Source organism: Apus apus, chromosome 7, assembly GCF_020740795.1.
Source record: "Apus apus isolate bApuApu2 chromosome 7, bApuApu2.pri.cur, whole genome shotgun sequence".
NCBI lineage: Eukaryota > Metazoa > Chordata > Aves > Apodiformes > Apodidae > Apus > Apus apus.
In genome coordinates, this window is record NC_067288.1 from 26,341,856 (window position 1) to 26,363,426 (window position 21,571).

The window sequence follows — 21,571 nt, forward strand, 5'->3', positions numbered from 1 at the left end:
TTTGTCTCACAGAGACTGCAGGAAACAACCAGCATCTCCAAAAGCCACTGTAACACTACAGATCCCCCACTCCCTCCCCAGATAATTGGCAGATCATTCTAGAGGACCTGGAGAAAAAAAAGAAGCTCTAAAGGAAACTTTGACCAGCCTCCATCCAGGATGTGGTTGTTTACACCTGCAGTTAGTTTCCTTAGACATTCATCAGTACTATTTCTCTGCATCAGTCCATAAACATTCATTCCTCACACCACGCATACACAACACAAGTAGTAAAATAAAGTCACAAAGCAACAAACAACAAAAGGACAGCACAACTTAAGAATGTTCAGCTTGTAAAATCCAATCCTCAGCAGTGGGACCTGACAGGACTAGAAATACTGGTACAACCCCGATTCACGCCTTCTATAAATTAGTTATAGTACTGGCTTTATAACATGGCCCCATAGTCATTTTGCCTGGGGATCTGAGCAGCCAGTTGCTCTTCTGTCCTCTCTTTATTGGCATAGTGTCTGGACCACACATGGAAAACATTTACTGCACATCAGCCAAGCCCTCTGCAGAATTCAGAATTATTATTTTTCTCCAGGGCATTTCTTTGTCCTCCATCACTGCAGCAACCTACCAATCTGCAAACAAATCTTTACCTACCATCATTGGAGGTGAGGGAGGGTGGGCTTAAACCAAGCCCCATTTTTACAACAAAAGCCCGAAAGTTTTGGTCTGAGTGCTAAACTTGTGTAAAAAACTGACTGCCTGCCCCATGCCCCTGCTCCAGGTTATTTAGCATTTTCCGTCACTGTATACAGTAGAGCACATTTCCAGTTCCATCAGTGGAACTCATCCCCTGGTGGAGCATGCAGAAACTGGGAGCTGTGCAAAGAGTGGCTGAAGTGCTGCACAGGATCTCTGTAACAAAGGCAAGGACAAATCATTTCTCCTGGCAGTGTTCAGCTTGCACTATGAGACTGGGTGTTCTCTTCCTACAGCCCTTCCTACAACCCTTTGTGGTTACTGGTAAATCCTTCCCCAGACTAGGCTGCCAGGGTCTGCAAAGACAATACCCCCCTTAGTCCTCACTTTGTTTCTTAGGTCACATTTTTCTCTGAAATTCTTGCTACTTCTGGAACTAACTCTTCAGGGGGATTGAAGAAAAAAAAAGGGGGGGGGGGGGGGAGAAAAAAGCCAAAAGAGAACTCATATGCCATCACCACCTATTAGAAGCATCAGGTAGTGTATCCAGCATGCCATGCAGGGAACTAGTCCCCCTGGAATTCGTGTTTTGATCTCATAGCAGGCTCCAGAAACACTATGTTCATTTATCTCCTGACTGCCTAGCTCTACTGTAGTCCCAAGATTTTTGCAAGGGCAGAAAGGTAAGGTCTTCTCTAATTTATTTTTTGTCTTCTGAGACCAGAGATCTGTGCTGTCTCACAGCCTGGCTTCTCAGACTCAAGGGAGCTTTACAGTTTGTTTATACTACAGGTTTGTCCAAAGCTGATATGCCAGATGCAAATCTTGACCTGAGTCTGGAGCAAGGGGAAGGAATATTCTGGTGTGAGAATATCACCTTATAACACAGGAGCTCGGCAAACCACACTCCAGGTATGCCCATGGTGCTCATTTCATCCACAAAGCAAATACATTAACACAGTATTGGTGATGAAAAACATCAAGAGCACACTTGCAGTATCTATGGTGATTCCACCCAGACCTCGATCTTTTTGTTGCATCTTTGTAGAAAGGTGGTGCTGGGAGTGGTGGGAGCATGGCTCCCATCAGCCATGAAGCCCCACAGCTATCAAATGCCTGCCTGAACATACAAAGCACTGCAAGCTGCCACCATTCATCCCCTGGGGAAAGGGGACAGCACTGCACCGGGCAAGAAGCACCTCCACAGCTGTGGGTGCTCCTAGGGCCACCTCAGGTGGATTCACACAGACAAACACCCACTTCCCCATCACTGCCAGGCCCTCCCGCCAGGCAGAGCAGTGTATCCCACACGTGGCCTGTTCCAGGAGCAGGGGGGAGGTCTGGTGAGCACACAGCCCACAGCACCACTTGCCTGTGACTGAACAGGTGCCAGCAAATTCAGCAGCAAGAGAGCAACACGTCCGTAGTTGCAGCTGGTTCCATCTGCAGGGGTGCCTGCCTTGCCCTCGGAGCCACACGTGTCTCAGGAGGCAGGAAGATGGCTGCCTGGGGCCTTAGGACACCGAGCACAGCACTTACAATACAGCCTCTGTTCAAAGTAAGCAGCAACAGAATCGAAACCACTTCATTTCAAGGGTGCATTCAGGCTCTGAGCTGCAATTGGCATCGAGACAATTCTCCAAAGTGGCAAAGTGCTCCTGTTGAGGGAGCAAGACCTGCCTGGCTCCCTCAGACAGCATCATACAATTGTTTCAAGAACCAGGGCCAACACATTTAAAAATTCAGACTGTGGATGGACAAACATCTCAGAAAATAAAGTAGGTTATGTTGCTTTTTTCATATTTATAAGAGACTACTCAGGAGCTAAAGCCTCTATTTCATTACTCCATTCTAACAGGAAACCAGATCTGAACAATCTCTGCTGCTGCAGTGGAAATAATATCAGATACTCTTGACTACAGCTTAACTGCAGGGAGAGGCAGGTAGTTCACAGGGTTACCAGAATAGCAATCAAACCAAATGCTACCAGAGTCAGTAGTACATTTGGTATGCAATCCAGCAAGAAGATGCAGCTCAGCTTTGAGATGATTGAATGGATGAGAAATATCACCAGGCTTGAGGGATCCAATTTAGCTGCAGTTACATAGAAACCGACTGTAAAAAGGCTTCATTTTTTTCCTCATTATCCAGAGTGCAGAAATGAACTTGAGAGACTCTTCTCATACCTCACAGAGGCTTCACAAATGGATTTTTTTTTTTATGCTAAAACAGAAGTATATAAAAGAACTTTAAACACCAGCACAGTTTGCCAGGGGAAGAGAGCGGCCAAAACTAGAATAAGATGTTATCCCTGTTTGAGCTGTGTAAGCCAGTTGCTGCATCTTCAGAGGGCACAACATATACTTAATATTCTTGTACACTTACATTCATCAGCAGGAGATACTGTAAAAGATGCACGTTTAAGTACAGGCTTAGGGGAAAAAAGAAGGTCTACAGCTCTTTAAGGACTGGAGCTTTTAAAGAAATCACAAAGCAATCAGCTTTTGAAGGCTCTTCTGTCATTCACAGAGAATGCCATGAATCACACACACATTACCAGATGCCATGTGCAAATCTCTGCTGCAGCACAAGGAGGACTGACCTCAAGCACTTCAGCATCAAAAAGAAGTCTACAGTTTAAGCCTGCTGCTGACAGCCATAACGCTGTTAATTACAACTTACAGCTTATAGTTCTGGGATTGTTGCAGAAAATAACAGAGCAATAAAAAAATATATTCTGCACCTGTTTAAATGCATGAAAAATTTATTTGAAACTTTTGGCTGAAGTATTTGGGTCAACAGTTACACCTGAGGTACTAGTTAAAGCACCATTAACTCCAGGTGCACATTGCAATACCAGAAAACAAGCAAATTATTTAATAAGCTGGGCAAGCAAGAGGCTTTGACATAATAAGTCAAACCTGTGGTAGAAGTTAAGCTTGGGGAAGGGGGAAGCTTTAAAAGACTTTATGCTTAACCTGTAAATATAATGAAAAGCTGCTTGCTGTAAGATAATGTAAAAGGAACAAGAGAGTTTTAATTTCCACTATCAAATCTAACACAAACAGTACCTGTGCTACAAGAAAACTAGGTGTGTCTGTCGAGGAGAAAAGCAATATACAGGTCTCATTGCAGATTTGGGGACTTCTCTTCCGCCCAAACCTTAAAGCCACCCCCAAAAGTGTTATTGCTACACAACCACTCACTATCAGCTGATTTTTGATCACTCCAACATAACTGACACTATGGCCATCTTCAGAGCTTAGGAACTCTATAAAAACAAACCCAAAACCACAGAACTATCAGCAGTGAAGAGAATGGAAGGACAATTATCTACATTGTTTCTATCACACTAAATTAAACTGCAAGATCATTGATTTCCTTGAGATAATAGTAAGCTAAAGGTAAGGTACTACAGCTACATCTAAGCACTTCCTACTCCATACACATTTCCTAGTGTAGATACCACAATAACTGGAGTCAGTTTAAAAATGGAGGAGTTAATATTCAAACAATTTGGACAGGTTTATTCCCAGATAATGAGCTTTAAACTGCTTTTTAAAAGTGTATTTTGTCACCAGAAGCTACAAATAATACAAATTATTTTGAAGAAGTTGAATATGCTGCAAACATCTTTCCTGTCTACCGTAACAGAAACCAGTTGATCTAAACTTTAATTCACAGTATCACTACCTGGAGTTTTACTAAAAGCAGGAATGCTTCCTGTATGTTTCAGTGTAGATCAGAACTTAAGTTTCCTAGGTCACCTTAAACATAAAATCCAAGCTGCTAGCTTTTCAAGCAGAATCTGTGTCTTAACAATGCCTTTCTGCACACCCATTTTACTCTGAAGGAATATTTCCATCTTATAGAAGAGTAGCATGTTTTATTCCTGGGCACATCTGTTTCCTACTCTTAAAGTACATGCTTCAGCTGCACTAAAAGTGCTACAACTAAATTTATGGAACACTTAAGCACACTAAGTATCTATGTAAATCTCTACTCAGCCTTTAACAGAACAGGGGAGAGAAAGAACACATCGTGAAAAAACAGTAAAGGATCTAAGTGGCAAAGTAACTCTTGATAATCTCAAAGGTCTTCCACAGAGTATGAACTGACACTCTCTCATATGTAAGTGATATTAAAAAAAGGCAAGATTAATTTTACAAAAGTTTTATTATACAAAAGATGATCCAAACCCAGAAGAGCTGTTCTACAGTTCTAAGAGTTTTCTTCTGTGACTTGGACTTCCATATGCTTTTCCAAAAGGCCAAGATAAAAAGACTCATTAGTCCCACTTTCTTCTTACCAAGAGTGTTGGAAAAAAATATAGCAGCATCCAAATCTTATTTATTCTTTGTATTCCAAGAACTGCTGAAGTCTTTTCTTATGTTCTGTAGACACTTGCACTGCACTAAAAACAACAAATGCAGAACATATGATTTTACATTAAATGTAATACACCACAAACATAAAGCCTCATGCCAAAATTAACTATACATTGAAATCAGCAATTACACCAGAGCTAAACTTTAGAAAACCCAGCTGTATGTAAGATGTATGTTCTAAGACCAAAAAGGCATATAAAACCTTTAAACAGTCAATTCTTAACCTCAACAGCTTTCTCCACTACTAAAAGACAGTTGTCCCAAGAAGCCTACCCTATTTCCTTACTTTTAAATACACACAGCAATTGTTTAACTTCCAAGAATTATTTAGGCAAGAAATAATCTCTTAGAATGCTCTCTCCTGAATATCCAGCACTTCCAAACTGAGTGACATTTCATCCTCCCAGGGAGAGATGGGCAGATACTGCAGGAAGTTTCAGTTCCACGTATTCAGAGGCCAAGTGTGAAACTCTGCCTGCTGTGACAGCAGCTGAGAAAGAGCCTCCAGACAACCAAGCAGCAAGGGAATTTGATTATTTGGACTCCTCATAGGATTCTCAGGATTCTCTCCCTACTGAACAGACAATTGTCTCTAGCTGATTCACTTTCAACAGCTAAGATTTATTAAACAAGTAGCATTCATAGACTGCTTCTAAAAAGTTCATGAAACCAAGAATTGCCCAGAAATCTATGAATTACAAGTTTCTAAGAGAGACCACGTATCTACACAAGAATTTAAGGTTCTACACATCTAAATACTAAAATACCATGTTAGACTAATGACCCAAAGGATTTTTGCCCAAACTTCCCTTTTCACAGGGCCTACAATAACATAAATGAAAACTAAATTTAGCAAGCAAGCAACCATTAAGAAGTCCTTACTTTAAGTGTTCTCCAAAGACAGTAGTGATCCTGTACAGTGCTGTTTTCAGAGATGCTCTAAGTGCAAATCGCAGCGTTTTGTAGGACGTGTCCACCAGACTCCCTGAGATCCTGGGGGGTTTGCTAGAAACATGAGGCAGTTTGAAATACCTGTCTACAACCTGATGGAGAAAAACATGAATTAACTTGTTTCATCTGCTCGATTATTTCACAATGTCACTAGCAACATGTTTATGTCAAATAAAGCAAAAGTTCAGAAATTCCACCAAGACACACAGGAATATATTGGAGACTGAGCTTGACCTTCCACTTCCTGACCATCAACATGAACACAGAACCAAGCTCTGTGAACCAAGATTATCTGTTAATGAGTCTTAAACACTAGGCCCAGCACACACTGCAGTAGAAATACAATTCTGTCCTGTATTATGACTTGTTTCTTTCAAAAACAAGGGTATTGGGGTTTTTTTTCTCCCTCGGGTGCCTGCTATTGGAATAGGTGACTTACACTGCCAAACTTTAATAACCTCTAAACTCTTTCAAAGAATCCCCATTAAGGCAGTGTAAAATGATTATGTCAATAGGACACGCACAGCCTTGGAAACAAATTTGCATGTTTCTGTAATGTGTATTTTTCAAAATATCAGTAATTTGAGATTAATGTCTTATTAGAGAAAAACAACACAGATCTTATCTCCTGTGATTTGCAATGTCTCCAAGTGCTGCAGGAGAATTGTGTACAGCCAAATAAAGATGAGGTCCTAACTATGCATAAAATAGTAGTATGATTGCTGCATCCCTGAAATAAGTTCTTTAACTGACTGCAAGGTACCATTTTTTTATATGAAGCATTCCATTAAAAACATCCTTTCTACTTTAAAAAAACAAGGTTTTTATTCAGCTGTTTCATCACACACATTGTGACAACTAGTTGTTTTGTTTAGATTAATTGCAGAAGAGTTCTTACAGTTGTAACAACTCGAATGTTATGACTGATCAGCAAGGTTAAAATATAAAATTAACCAAACTTCTCCTAAACTTGTTTTGCAGTAAGGAAAAGTTTAACAGTTTTTACCTCCTGAAGAGTCAGTAAAGTATTCAGGATAGCTGGCAGTGTAGTTTGGACAACTCCAAATTGGTCTTCAGTAAAGGAGGCTGCTACCAAATGAGACAGACCTTTAAAAAAAAGTAGTTTCCTGTAATTGCTGAATTTTCAACTTCTGAAGCAGCAACAAAGATCATGGCTTTGCCTCAAGATTCTACTGCTGTGGTGGAATTTGTCAGGATTTGGTGCAGCCAGATGACAGTTACCTCAGCTTTGGCTTGTTTCAGGACTAAACCAGTCACTGGTTTGACACTGTACAGTAGTTTAAGGTTGATAAGGCAAGAAAGATTACCCACAAAACATATTTCAAAAAAGCACTGGCTCCCTCTTCCCCTCCCTGCTCTGATGAGAGCTGTACCTGACATCAACCCAGAGACAGAACCACAATTCTTCTGGCAATACACAAACATTTCCAGATCACTTAACTAACTTTGTTCAGCTTGTGTGAGGGGCACTCTACTACTTTACGGGAAACCTTGATGTAGCTTTAAATCCCTTCTCAGTTTTCTTGTTTCTCATATTCAAGAAAATTTGAGCCAGGCCCTCTGCCCTTAGTTAAAACACAAATGTTAACTTCTGCTTTTCTGCAAACAGCATGTGTGATTCCCATCTCCTGACTTTACATCCCAACTCATCCCCTTCAGTCTTGACACAGCCTGGCACATCTGCCCATGAAACATCTAACCTAGGAAAAAATATCACCTGTTGCACAGACAAATCTAATAAAAGGCATTTGCTCATGAATTTGAAACAAACACAAAAACCCCTCAGTGCAACCATGTAGTTATTGTTCTTTTCATTCTCTGCAGATCATCTATTTCTATTTATTTATTAGGTTACTACCTGAGCACCTCCCTCTCTTGACTCTTTGTGATTAACAGAGAAAGACTCAGAGCCTTTAGTCAGAAAACCTGTTGTAAAGAGACATCATAAACCTGTTACTGAAAAAATTTTAAAACTATGCACAGGAAAGAGGCAACAGAGATTAAGTTTCAGAATCTCTATCAAACCTCTACAGAACAAACATAAAAGGAGATCTCAAACTTACAAGTGAATTGGACCATAATTCATGCTGGTATCTGATATGCAGTTGTACTTTTGAAAAAATAAATTCAAGGTTTATTCTTCCATTACATTTCTAAAGCACAGAAACCTGGGGTTAGATCCTTTTAGTTGTAGTTCCATGAACCAATGGAGTGGAACAACCTGGGAATAGAAACTGCTTACCTTCCAAAGCCCAGATGTGCATTTGGGCATCAGAGAACACAGCCTGGATTGAGGCTTCTGGGTGCTGGGAAGAAATCAAAGCATTCTGAGTGCACTTGATAAATACAATCATCAAAATCCCATGTATCAATTCAGATAGTAAACATCTGATCAGGTCAGGTCCATCCCCTCAGAAAAGATCAGCCAGGCTGACACATGTCAGGAAATACCCATAAAAATGTGATCTTTTAAGAAACTAAAAATCTTTTTGGACAGGAGCTGCCCACAACACTATAGCTATGGTTGGGACTTACAGAAAAGAAAGTATATGAGCTAACTAGTTTTCAAGGACTAAATAGGCCATACAGTTCCCCCATTTAATGATCTTGCTTGCCTCAGTCTCTGCTCCAGCTCATAAATGTTGAGAACACACTGCTGTATATTTCTTCTACCACAAAAGAGAAGTGACCAAAGAAAGAGTAGTTAACTGAATTTTAACATTGACTAGAAGCCATGTCATCTTACAGTAAGTATACAGAGAAAATTGCATTCGAGTACTTAGCCTTATTCAAGTACATAGTACTTATGTCTTACTAGTACATGATGCTTTAAGCAAAATGCAGTTTATAACCAGATGAGTTTAAACAAGTATTACTCTTTTTGATGCAGGTATGGGATCACCCTGCTATGAAATTGACACTTAGGAAAAGCCTTAGATAAAAATAAAGGTTTCAGGGCCTTTACTCTGTGCAAAAGGTACACAGTGCCACAGCAGAACTCATGCACTCATGCATTTCTAGCCCACGCTGCTCGGTCCCAAAAGGTAAGATCATAATTACCTTGCTGAAGAAATACATTATCAGCACTCTTTTTGACAAAAAGGTTTTTATCTGAAAAGAAACAAAAGATGAAAAACAAGCTATATTTATCTGAAGGCATGTACAGTTGACCCTCCTCAGCCTTACCATCTTCTCACTGTATAAAGGGGTCGTGGAGTGGTGGGATGGATTCTTGTTATGTAAACTAATTGGAGAAGCAGTATTCATTAACAAAAATGGGAAGTTCATTCAGAAGAGAACACTGAGGTTAAACTGGCTGTAGCCTACCTCTACTGCAACTTTTACTCTACCTGTTCTTGCTTGCTTTGAAGCCACGTGTAAATAAAGCTTGGCTGTGCTGCCTCACTGCCAGCTCTGGCAGCAGAGAGTACTGGGAAGGATTCAGGGTGGGAACCATTCATTCGTGGATCTGCAAGAAAAACACAGTGACCTTCAGGAAAACTGGCTGCTGTCACTCTCATCCTCAACATACAAATCCCTATTGTCACACCTACTACACTTACGACTACAAGGCTAACAACAGTGCTGTGGTAAAATCTCTACCTGACCCTGTCGTCCACAGCTTTGGTCCCCTTCTCCTAACATGAGGAATTTGGACTGATCCATGCCAAGGAGAGCTTGAATCCAGAGTTCCCATCTTGGAATTTAAAGCAGGTGAGCTGAAAGGTGAACCAACATCAGACCCAGGTGATGTCTTTAAAGGTGTTAGGGATGATTTAATCAGGGAAGTCATGGAGGCTCTGAGAACAATGCTAGACTTCTGTGACTGGAAAGACACGTCTTCCGTCATGACGGCTCCTGATAACAAAGAACACACTGGATGAAGACAAACAGGCTGGCACATAAAAGATGGGTTTGTTATTTGATTGCTATTTCAACAACCTCTCTATCATTAGAGCTTTTATTAAAATGCATTGTTTCCACTGTGGTTTTGCAAAGAAGTGCACATCCACATGAGATTAAGTGTTTTAAAAGTTCACCAGTTTAAGAACAGCACATGGTTATGAGGATCCTTGTGGATTTATTTTCTTTTCTCCTTTTGCTAGCTAAGTTACTACCCCTGGTATATAACTACATAAAGTGTGCTTTTAGAATTAAGTACTAGAAAAAAAAGGGTAGCTATAGAAGAATGGCAATTCCTTCTGCTTGGTATGCAATAAAAAGACATGTCAGTCTCAAAATCCAAGGAATAGCAGCACTAGAAATTCACTTCTGACATACCAAAAGTCCCCCCTGCTGCTCCCAGAGCACTTGTATCCTAGGCACTGACTGCCAAGGGATTTAATTACCTGGCACCCCTTGTGCTAAACACAGCTCTGCTGCTAGGAATGATGCACAAGTCTGGCATGTAAAATGCCTGAAATGCTTGCAGGCTGCACAGCTCAAGAGGCAAAGTGCCTTTTCTTATTCTACAGTGCTGTTAGTGACTCACACAAACATTCAAAATATTCAAAGTCCCCACAACAAGAGAACTGAAACTAACTTTACCACCTAACAACAATGGTAAGAGCAGCTATGCAAATTACAAAGCATCTCTTGGCAAGACTTAAGTTCTCCCTCTACTAGGTTCAACTTCTTATTAAAACTGTAATAATTAGACTTAATTCATTCAAGTGTGGAAAAAATACTGTATTGAACAAAACATCATGCCAAGCAAACAGAGTAAACATGTTCTTTCCAAGTTTTTTTAGTTATTTTAGGGTTATTTCAACAAGAATTCCTAAAATAAAATTGGAAGGACTTTTTTTTTCCACGTGTATTTGCAGAAAACCCTGTTACTCACAATGTAATTGAGACTATTGGTACTTTCATGCTTTACAAACTATTATGAGCATTTCCTCACATACCTGGAGTCTGTGGAGACACTTTTGGCTCTCCTGCTGGCTGCTTTGCTCTCCCATTTGCTGCTGCAGCTTCCTGCTTTGTGATCAGCCTCTGGGTTAGATCACTCAGAAGACTCAGACACTCCCTTGAGATTGCAGCCCAGTTGTGTGGGTGCCCACCTAGCAGCAGGCAAACAAAGTATGTTGAGCCCAGATGTTCATCCTTGTACCTAATCTGACAGTGCCCATGTGCTCTCAGCATGAGCTTCAAAGGCTACAGGATCACTCTCTTTCTAAAAAGATACAGTGCACTTTCACTGGGACAGTTTATTTGTACTGAGAGTAAGATGAAAACACAGACTCTATCCTCCCCATAACAGATAAATCTAAAAAGACTTGAGTAAAACCTGCTAAGTGGGGAAGAACAGGCAATCTGGCCCACCAGATCTGGAATGACTAAATAACTAAAGTGAACAAAGTAATATCAATAGTAGTGGTAATCTGTTTTGAAGTAGTCCAAACACTAGAAATCCTGATGAGATGTAACAAAAAGATCCTGAAAGCTTTGATGCAGTTTTAATTGACCTTTCTTTCCCTATCTTTGTATATAACAAGAGGCTTAAATAGTAATTGAAATTATAGCCATTGTTTGCTTTCACAACTCTAGTGGTGACTATTTATGCTTGATTTCACTTCACTCACCCATGAACATGAGGCTTTAAAACCAATCTGTTAGATGATTCAGTTTGGACTATTTGACTGGTGGTGTCAAGAGCACCCTGCTTTCAATACCCTAAAGACCTGTGTTTCCACATGGCTGTCACTTAAATCAAACAACAAGCACCAGAATTTATTGAGTTTAGTAGATGAAACAATATGAATATAAATAATTAAGCATCCTTTTGAAAAAGGAATCACAGGGATACTTTTACTTCTGAGACCTTCTGGCTTGTGTAAGATGTGTCACAGCATTAAATAACTTCTAAAAGCCTTAGACTAACACTTGAAAAAAACAAAAAGAATCAACATACTCAGGATGAAATAGTTTTTATAATTACCTGGCTGACTAAGGCTAAAGACTTCCTGTCGTCGAACAGGAGAATATTGGGAAAGTAACATCAAGTCTTGTAAGGCTAAAAACTACAAAGAAAGAAAAAAATGTTAGTGCATGCAAAGTTCGACAGATTTCCTTAATAAAAAAATGCAGCTATCCATAAAAGAGCATCCCTAACAAAGGAGGAGTTCACACAGGTTAAAACCGATCATGCAACAGCAGGCAGGGAAATGACTGCGCTCACCGCTGGAACCACTCTGGATGGCGCTGCTGAGTTAGGAAGAGCTTCAGAGAACCTTCCTGCCAAGTCCTCTCTTTGGAGCTCAAGGTCTAACACCATTTCTTACCTTAACAGCCAACAGCTTAGACAGGAAGAACCGAACACACAAAAAAGTCTAAGGAAAAGACTGAAGTACCCAGTATGGCATGGAGTGCCAGACCCAGCACTGCTTTTTCATGTCATTATGTAGTTGATGTGGCAAACAAAAAATAACCAGATTTCACTTTAGTAACAGCTGAGATGATAAATGAGACTTCTTCTACCTTTTAACTGTACTATGCTCAACTCTTCCCTAATCCTTCCATAATGCAGCAAAGCTTAAAAAAGGATTCAAATGGATTGCAGCCTGTTGGATCTCCAGGCTTATCAGAGATCTGTAAAATCATTAAATGTGGATTTTGCATGTGTAGGAGAATAGTCTTATCTTTACTTATCTTCATAATTCTAATATAAGGTCTCCAATTTCTACATATTATCATAAATAAATCCCATTAATGATTGCCACAGTCAGACCAAAATACTCCTCTTTGCTTACAAATTTTAAGTAGCTTTGTAGCACTGTCTTTCTAAAAAAGAAAGCCAACTTCCAACATAAATATGGAAATTTTTAATTTTTTTTTTTTGAGAACACACATGTAAGAAATATAAGTAGCAGGGGCAAAGAGTTAAGAGTGTATAAAAGGTTTGATAAAACACTTGCTTATCTGACAAGGCTCAAAGTTGAAAGAGTTAAATGTCACTAACTTGTTATTTTTGCATCTAACTAACTAAGCCAGTCTTCAGATCAGCCTTACAGGGCCTGGTGACCACCAGCAGATGTCACCACTAAACAAATTTTCACGATTAAGTGTAACTGCCTTCTCCAGTGTTCTGAGGCAGCTTTTTGAAGATCTAGCACCAGAGTTAAAATAACTGGTACCTAGAAGACTCGCTGGCATGCTGTGACAAACACCTCGGCACACACCTCGCCGGGAAGATGGCTGGAATTCCATTACCTTTATAATGAGGGGAGGGTTGCTGTTTAAGATTTTAGGCAGGCACTGGTCTGTCTCCTCAGCAAAAGTTGGCTGGATGGGAAAATGATGTGTCTAAATACAAACAGCAGAAGTGGTGTCATACAGAGCAAAATACAATAAAACCTTAGGAAAAACCAAACCCGAGCTGTTACTTGTCAGATGAATCAAACTACACAAGCTCATACCCCACTGCTTCAATTTACTGTAACCTACCTTGAAATTTCTAACACAGAAAAAAAAGACTTAATTTCTTACATGTAAAATTGAGAAATCTGAGCAAATCCAGGTACCTTTATCTTCAAATACCTTCCATGTACCCATAGAATTCATAGCTAGGGGTGTAGAATCATTATGAAAAAAAATGCCTCTAACCAAATATCCAGGGGAAAACCAGTGACACTGTTCAGATACAAGACTGAAATATAAGATGTAATGTCTCTTTAATCACCCTGGTGAAAAATTTGAAGGTTCTTTTACCAAATAATTAAAGATTTATTTAAAAATTCTTCTTTTGCACTGTTTCACTGAAAAACTAATTCTTATTTTTAACACCATTAACATTTAACCTTTTTAATACTCTGTGTTTTAATAGAATTTCTGTTCTTGTAGCGACAACATTGAAAATGTAAATACTAGTCCTTAAATTGTATCAAACCTTGCATGTTTTTCATGCTATTTAACATGGGCCAATTTTGTGTTACTGCCCTGATTTTACCTATTTTATTATTTTACTCTTCTCAATTTTGCAGTTGACAAAGAGAAATTAGAGGTAACAATTGATTTCAAAGTGTTAATGAAGAGACTTCACATGGACTAAGCCCACAGTTTCTTTCCTGAGTTTTCAGTTAACACTATTCAAATCTTTACAAACAGCTTTGGAGATAATTCTGTAGATAAATCTTTTGTTCAACAGTTAAAAGGGCAAGGTCCATTTTTCACCTTCACAACTGAATGTTTTGGCTTCCAGAGTTTAGAAGCAATACAGTAATTAAAGACTAACACAGAGTTCACTGGTGCTGCAACTATTATACTTTGAAAAAGGTTGTTCACACCTCAGAGCTGTTGTTGGAGCCTCTCTGACACCTCATTACCTCAGTTATGCCTGACTCATTGTTAATCTTTTCTCCATGCAGTCACAACTGGATCTTTTTAACTGAAGCTTACACTCCAACAAGCACTGTGTGCCATTTCATCCCCTAAGTGTGTTCCGTGAGGAATTAAACCTTGTTTTTTTTTTTCCTATTACTATGCGGTCTAGTCATGTTTTCTAAAAAAAACACAAAACAAAACAAAAAACAGTCAGATGAACAGGTTTTTTTTATCTGTATTCTCTCAAAGAAATACCTGGATTAGGCAACAAAGATCAAGACTTCTCCATGTCTTTGTTGGCAAGACCTTTTTTTCCTCTATCATGGTCTCACATTTATTCATTAATTCATTATATGTTTAAAGTCTTTTTTTAGCCACATTAATTTGTAACTTTATGATTGAATGAAAAAGCATAAATGTCTTAATTCCCAAGACTGCCTGAAGTCTATTTTAATGCTGCAGCTGGAATTAGATAAACATGCCTCTGCTTTGGAGAACTGTGTACTTTGATAGTTTGCTTAAAATGGAGATTTCCAGAGCTTAGCAAACAGCAAACTGAAAGCATTTTCTCTTTCCTATTGTAAAATTGGATTAAGAGCTATGCCAACTCTGGATGTTATCTTCCCATGTAACCTGTAGCTGTTTGTCACAAGTCTTCAGCAGCAAGTCTTACCCAAATGCAAAATCATTGCTTGGAATCACATGCAGGGACCCAGCTAGTACGCTCTGCCAGACACACGGGCCCTGTGCTGGCTCATCTGCCTTCACAACTAACGAGGACAAAGAACACAGTATGGACTCCATGAAGCAGAAAGTGGTTCTTTGTTAGGGTGGCCCCAACAGCGTGTGCATGGATTTAGCATCCAATGTGAAGAGAAGGGGAACGTGGGAACAGAAGGAGGGGACTAGGAAGAGGAGGTGGTAAACACAAAGCATTGCTGTAAACCAGTTAGTTTTGTAAGCAACACCAGCTTGTTCTGCAGGGAGAGAAAGGGAAGGTCAGTTAACCCCCAAGCCTCTCTCAGCTGTTACCACGTTACCTGTGATGCATGCTCTGAAAATTCAAGAATTCCTAAGAAATGATTTCCTAGTAAAACTGCTTGGGAAAAGAAAGTAGTATCTGTGAAACACTCATGTTACACCTTCAGCACTGCTGCCAAGTACTAACCTCTGTAGCATAGATTTTGAAGAGTAACAACGCCATGTACCAGGTAACCAGAAGAAACACACCACATAACCAGGCATGGTAAAACAAGGAGAGGTCCAACAAGCCAGTCAGAGTGTCCAGAGGATGTAATTTACTGCAGAGAAAACAACCACGAAGATATAAGAACCTTTTACTGTGGAAGATGTCTACAGAAAGCTGTTACAGTAACAACAATTTTAAGAAAAAAGTTGCATTGCAAAACCAGTTTCTCAAAGATGTTTGAAGAAACACTTCCTGAATTTTTCAGTAACCACGATGAAGAAAAAATAATGAAATTAAGGAGAAGAAATATGAAATAAATAAAAATTATTACAGTTTTATTCACTTAAAGTATTAAGATTTCAGCTTCCCTACTTTAAAACAAATGGTAGCCATATTAAAATTAATATATGCCCCCCATCAAAAAAAAAGAGAAAAGCAGATTAAAACATGTATAAGATTTGGAGAGATTTGCCTTTCTAGTATTTTAGAAACTTACAGAGATGGAAGAGACTAGAAAGGATTTCTTAATCATTATCTACAAGATGGCTCCTACAAGGGGATGTTGGTTCCTTCTGGATCTGTTTCAGAAGTGCCCAATGCTCCCCGTGTTCTGTGTGTGGAGGCAAGGAACCAAATTACACTGCACAGAAAGAACCAGGTGCTAAGGTGGCCTTCTTCAGCTAAGAGAGCTGTCAGCAATATTCTGCAAGTTTCCAGCACAAGGTTCTACCTACCTGTCTATATGAAGATTCATCGTGGTACTTAGCCAGACCTTTGGGATGTAACCTAGGGAATCAAAAGAAACACTGAAACAAATATAACACTGCAAAACACTTAATAGGCCAAGAAAAGGACAAAAAGAGAATGTATGTATAGAGGCAAGAGACTTGTTGTAACACAGAGACCAGGAAATTTTCTGCCTTTGGGTTTGTTCTTTAAGAAATAGAAACAAGAGACAGAAAAAAAGGCTTCAGGCCAACAACTGTGCAGTGAGAGATGCAGGCCTTATCTTTTACTGCTAGCTTCTCAGCACTGAGTTATTGGTATTTCCTCACTAACAAGAGAAGGTTAGTAATAATTTAACACTCATTTTCACTACAGCTCAGGCAGCAACGGAGTGCTCTTAAAGACTTAATGGAAACTGATTTAGAACCCCCATAACTTTTAGCTTATTCCATAATGTAAACAGGGTGGAAATAACTCTAGTGTATTTTGACATTGTATAGGAAGATAACAACCATAACATAAAAACATCCTGATTTTTAAAAAGTCCACTGAAATCATTTTCATCAACACAGATTTATTGGGTTTTACCTTTTTTAAAGACTAAACTTCATTTTCATATGGTAGGGAGCCATATCACCATCTTCCTCCAAATAATATAAAGGGCACTTGAGAATAAAACCCAAGTGCTAATTTTATTTAAAAAGTAAGTGAAAATATAGCAACTTGACATATGCTGAAGTCATGCCCACTGCTGGTATGTCAAGCTCAGCTCTCTCACACTGTATTTCCAAAGGAAGGAACCAGTCCAAGATGACTACCCCTGTTCAAAAATATTGGGGAATATTTAATGAAAAAGGGGAATATACCTTACAGACTAACCCAATTTTTTTAATTGCACTGTGTTTTCAGACTTATAATCTTTTTTTTTTTTTCCCCACAAATCAGGATGGGTATGTAAGGAGTGGTCCAAAGCATCAGGTTTTAAAATGTACACTTGTAAACCACCAGCTGATTATTAGCTCCTCTTACACACAATTTATTGCACAGCTGCCTCCAACAAGATTTCCTGCACAGAAGAGATTACCAGAAACAACAGCCTATGTTTTGGTACAATGACCAAACACAGATTTCAGGTTAGAAAATACTCTTCCCCACTCCCTTTTCCTTAGAATACTGTCATCTTCTTACAATGTTATCAGCTAGACAATAAAGGCTTATAGAAGGTGTTAATCTCCCCGGAGAAGACACATTTATCATATGCTAAACCTCTTTATTTCTTTAAACAAATCTGTGCCTGACTGATTACAGATACATTTTTAAAAATACAGGAATTTGAAATAAAAAGAGAGATAATGAATTTCAGGAAACCTTACCAAAAAAGTAATACGTGACACAGAAGTTTCTAATGAAATACAGAGATTCCACACAACTATGTTTAATGAGGAGAGGCAAAGATCTTCGGAAACGCAAGTACTTGTATTGCTAAAAACAAACAAAAACTAGTTTAGTACTGTGCATTCAGAGCTAACCAATGTAATGGTTACAGTACTTGAAAACCCAAAATCGAGATGAATTAAAAATTCATAGTTTAAGGCTATATTCTCCTTGCTCTTTCTGCTATTTTACAGTAATTCCTAGTTCTCACTGTCTTTCCTACTTGTAACCGTGTGAAAAAGGAGGACAGGACATATTGAGTGTATAGACAGGGGAACAAACCAGAAGAGTGTTGTCTACTGTAAAAGAAATTTTAAAAACCCACAAAGAAGGCTCATGGAATCTACTAGATTTCATTTTGATTAGAAATGTTCCATTAAAATATAGAGCAAATTCAGACAAGCACGAGTCTCAGAGCCAGTAACCCCCCCAGGCAGTGAGACCAGTGTGAGGCTGACACCTTTCCCCACACAGACACCATGTGCTTTCCCCATCGACCACATCAACCCATCTGACACTTACATGCAAATGAAACCAAAGTGATTTCATTGCCCACTTGGCTACTTGCACTAAAAAACAGACAAGGAAAATTAACAATCTCCAAATGAGTAGTTTTTACAATACTAGAACTACAGCATTGCCAAAACGATGATAAACTCAACAGTCATGATGTGTTTTCCACTAATACAACCAACTTCTTGGTTTTAAAGATACCTTTTGCCAAATTGGTCAGATGTGGGAAACCTGGGAATCATGCAAAGCTAACAGCTGCTGCCAGGCTCCAGCAACAGAACAAGTATGTAGAAGATGATGTTTCACAAGCTCCTCATGGCCATTTCACATTGGTACAGATTTCTGTGGAACTGCCAGAGCCCTCTTCAATGGAATTAACTGAATTTCAGTTTCTGCAGCACATGAACAAGCTTTGGCTGTGGAGCTTTAAGCAAAACCTCATGTGCTACTTAGACTTTAAATGACCTGCTATCCAGCTACAATTGATCACAGGCTTTTTTTTTTTTCTTCTCAGGATATTCAGCTTCTAGGTGACAATTCCTGACTTTAAGATTCAGTTTGTGCACATTGTTCCTTTCCTTTCATTCACTTTCCTCCTCCAGGAAGGAGGAAGACAAACAATACTGGCATTTGAAGCTGAGGGTTGGCTTTGTCTGCTAGAGAAAGCCTGGCAACAGACAGCTGCTTCTGCCTTGTCCAAGGATACCAACAATCAAGGCTTTTTTTGTTGACTTAGACAATTCTTTCTGCAAAGGTGTTTAAACCTCTTACCTGTATGATTGGAAATGGCAAATAATTCATATTGTTAATAAGATACAAAAGACTATAACTGTATCCCACGAAAGTTCCAGAAAGTAGAAAAAAGAGATGATATTCATTCAGGCACCTCTGAGGAGCAGCAGCATCTGGGCTAAAATAGAAAATTTAGAATTAATTCTGAGTTTTTAAAAGAAAAAAAAAAAAGTAATTCTAGTCATAGGAAGTTCAAATCAGAAGTTTGATGTCTATTTTCTTGATCAGTACATCTGATGATATCTCAGTAAGTCTTCTAAAGCAGGAATCCCACCACCTATTTTCATAATGTATGGATGAGGGTGCTTCCAGCATTTATGAAGTATGTCACATTAACCAGAAGACCAAGACTTAGTTCACATGACAATCAATTTGTCATCATTCAACTTTTCATTAAGAATCCCGGCAATTCAGTTTTTCTGGCACTGTAACATTTCCAAAGGAGGGCATTTCCTGTCCTTTAATACAAGACACTAGCATAAATTTGCTTATTTTTGATAGCACTCCAAGGTTTTTGTTTGAAAGAAGCCAACAGGAAAGACATTTCAGAACTTCTTAGCCTCGCCTATGTTTAACACAGGAATAGTTACCTTTCTGAAGGTGTGCAGGGCACAGCAAGAAACTGGAATTTCCCTTTTGTCATAAGTGAGGCACACCAAGCAACCAGCAGTCCCATTGCAGCATGAGCAACCGCATGGATAAGGTGCTGAGGGTGAATGATTTTTCCTATCAGTGCTAATCGAGAGCAGGGGATCGATGGCACAACTGTAAATAAAAGCCAACAGGGGATTTTCATCTCTTGTTAACAAAACTGTTCATTAGAAACAGGGCAGGGGGGGAGAAAAAAAGCCATTGGCACCAAAAAACTTTCTGCAGTTGGAATCAGTCACTAAATGATAAGGAAATCAACCAAGCAGCTCAGCTAAGAGGGTCTCAGCCAGAATAACCTGGAATGTTTTACTTACAAGCAAGCTTTTCACATTGTCTGTATTCATTTAAAAGGGAATCTATCGATGGTGAGTACACCAAATGTGAATGCAAAGCTCGTTAAATGACCCCTCTTTCATTCAGGTCTGACAGCAATTTGCAGAACCCACCTGCATAAAACTGCACGTTGCAGATGCTGATGGTCAGTATCACCACAGACATGAGGAGGATGCAACAGATGAAGCGGGAAGTGTATAAATCATTGAAAGAATCTAAAATCAAAACACACGTATTATTGCTCAGAGGACTGCAGTAACACAACAGTGATGAGCAACAAAAAAGAGCACTTAAGCAGTTAACAATAATCCCCTCAGTGCATAAAGGAGCCACGTTCAATGGGCTCAGTCTCTAACCCCACAGCAGATCTGCCCAGCTGCACATTTCCGAATAAAAGCCTATTTACATTTCACAGAAACTATTTCACACCCTTATAAATGGTCTTCTCATAAATGGACACTCAGAATTTTTTTTTTAAAAAAAAAAAACCTTCCAAAGTGAATTAAGCTACAGCTCAACTAACTCAACTTTCCTGCACTCAATAAAAGCTGCAGCCACGCTTAAAAGGTAAATTCCTTACAGCAAATTATTTTTGGGGAAAAAAACCAAACAAACCACAAAAGAACCAATCAAAAGCAGGGGGGAAATCAATTTAGCTGCCCAGAGTAGCTAAATAATCACGGGTATCATAAACATCTCTCAGTTTGCTGCATGTGCACTCGAGGGAAAGTTATCCTCACCCTGCAGAGCGGCTATTTCAGGAATTTCACTTAGGATTCACTGCACACCGAAGCTGGAGGAAACTGAAGCTCTTTACGCAGAGCAGCTGCACAGGGCGGGACGGGGAAGCGTGTCCAAGTACTTAGAATCTAGGAGAACTTAGGCTGCTTTTTGCCTCGGAAGGATGTACCCACACGAGCTGGGAACTGTTCTTCCTACCTGGGGATAACGACGGCGACCGTGGTTACAAGCAACACATTCAAACGCTGCTCGGAAACACGCCCAGCAGAAACGCAGCACAAGTTCCCGTTATCCGAGACTGAGCCTAAACCAGCAGAGCGGGGAAAACCCCGCACGGCTCCCGCATGGCCCCCCGCATGGCTCCCGCACGGCTCCCGCGCTTGCCCCAGCCCCGAGCAGCACCCCGGGCGGGGCATGAAGCCGGAGCACCTACTCGATATCCAGCGCAGCGGGTGGAAGGGGTCGAAGCCGCTGAGGACGACGAAGGCCGCGGTGCAGACGGGCAGCAGCAGCACGGCCCAGGCGACGGCGGCCGCCACCCTCCAGCCCAGCACCTGGGGGAAGCACAGCGTGAGGGCCGGCGGCAGGGCGCGGGCCGGCGCTCCCCCGGGGCCCCGCACTCACCTGCCGGAGCAGCGCCCGCTGCGGGGCCGCCCCCGCCTCCATGGCCGCGCTCCGGGCCCGCCGCCCGCGCCGCCGTTCAAAGTCTCCGCCGCCCAACCGCCACTTCCGCCGCGCGCCCCGCGGCCGGCAGCCAATGGGAGGCGGCCACGCCCGCTTTCCCCGCCCCCACGAGCGGAAGTGACGAACGGCGCGGCGC

The 21,571-nt window shown here is 40.3% G+C and overlaps 1 protein-coding gene across 2 annotated transcripts; it reads right to left on the reverse strand.

Moving 5' to 3' along the window:
- Positions 1–3,436: 3,436 nt before the first annotated feature.
- NDC1 (NDC1 transmembrane nucleoporin) lies at positions 3,437–21,457 on the reverse strand. Of its 2 annotated transcripts, XM_051625365.1 has the most exons (18): positions 21,376–21,457; positions 21,185–21,305; positions 20,124–20,225; positions 19,617–19,791; positions 19,006–19,144; positions 17,661–17,769; positions 16,296–16,347; positions 15,541–15,673; positions 13,263–13,355; positions 11,992–12,073; positions 10,958–11,113; positions 9,654–9,908; positions 9,401–9,519; positions 9,111–9,161; positions 8,293–8,356; positions 7,036–7,136; positions 5,961–6,121; positions 3,437–5,104 (listed from the first exon to the last, which is right to left on the reverse strand). In XM_051625365.1, exons 1-18 carry the CDS (start codon positions 21,415–21,417, stop codon positions 5,041–5,043), a joined length of 2,019 nt encoding a protein of 672 aa, XP_051481325.1. In that variant the 5' UTR covers positions 21,418–21,457; the 3' UTR covers positions 3,437–5,040. The 2 variants fall into 2 exon arrangements, with proteins under 2 accessions (XP_051481325.1, XP_051481326.1); XM_051625366.1 differs by lacking the exons at positions 21,185–21,305; positions 21,376–21,457 and adding an exon at positions 20,751–20,892.
- Positions 21,458–21,571: the final 114 nt, after the last annotated feature.

Bases quoted from the DNA above. Each gene is read 5' to 3' on its own strand.
- NDC1 (XM_051625365.1), bottom strand. From the start codon at position 21,417: ATGGAGGCGGGGGCGGCCCCGCAGCGGGCGCTGCTCCGGCAG. The intron at 17,770-19,005 runs GTAAGAGGTTTA...GTTTGTTTTTAG, and splicing joins TGCCATTTCCAATCATACAG to CAATACAAGTACTTGCGTTT. The intron at 9,909-10,957 runs GTATGTGAGGAA...CTTTGTTATCAG, and splicing joins AGTGTCTCCACAGACTCCAG to GAGCCGTCATGACGGAAGAC.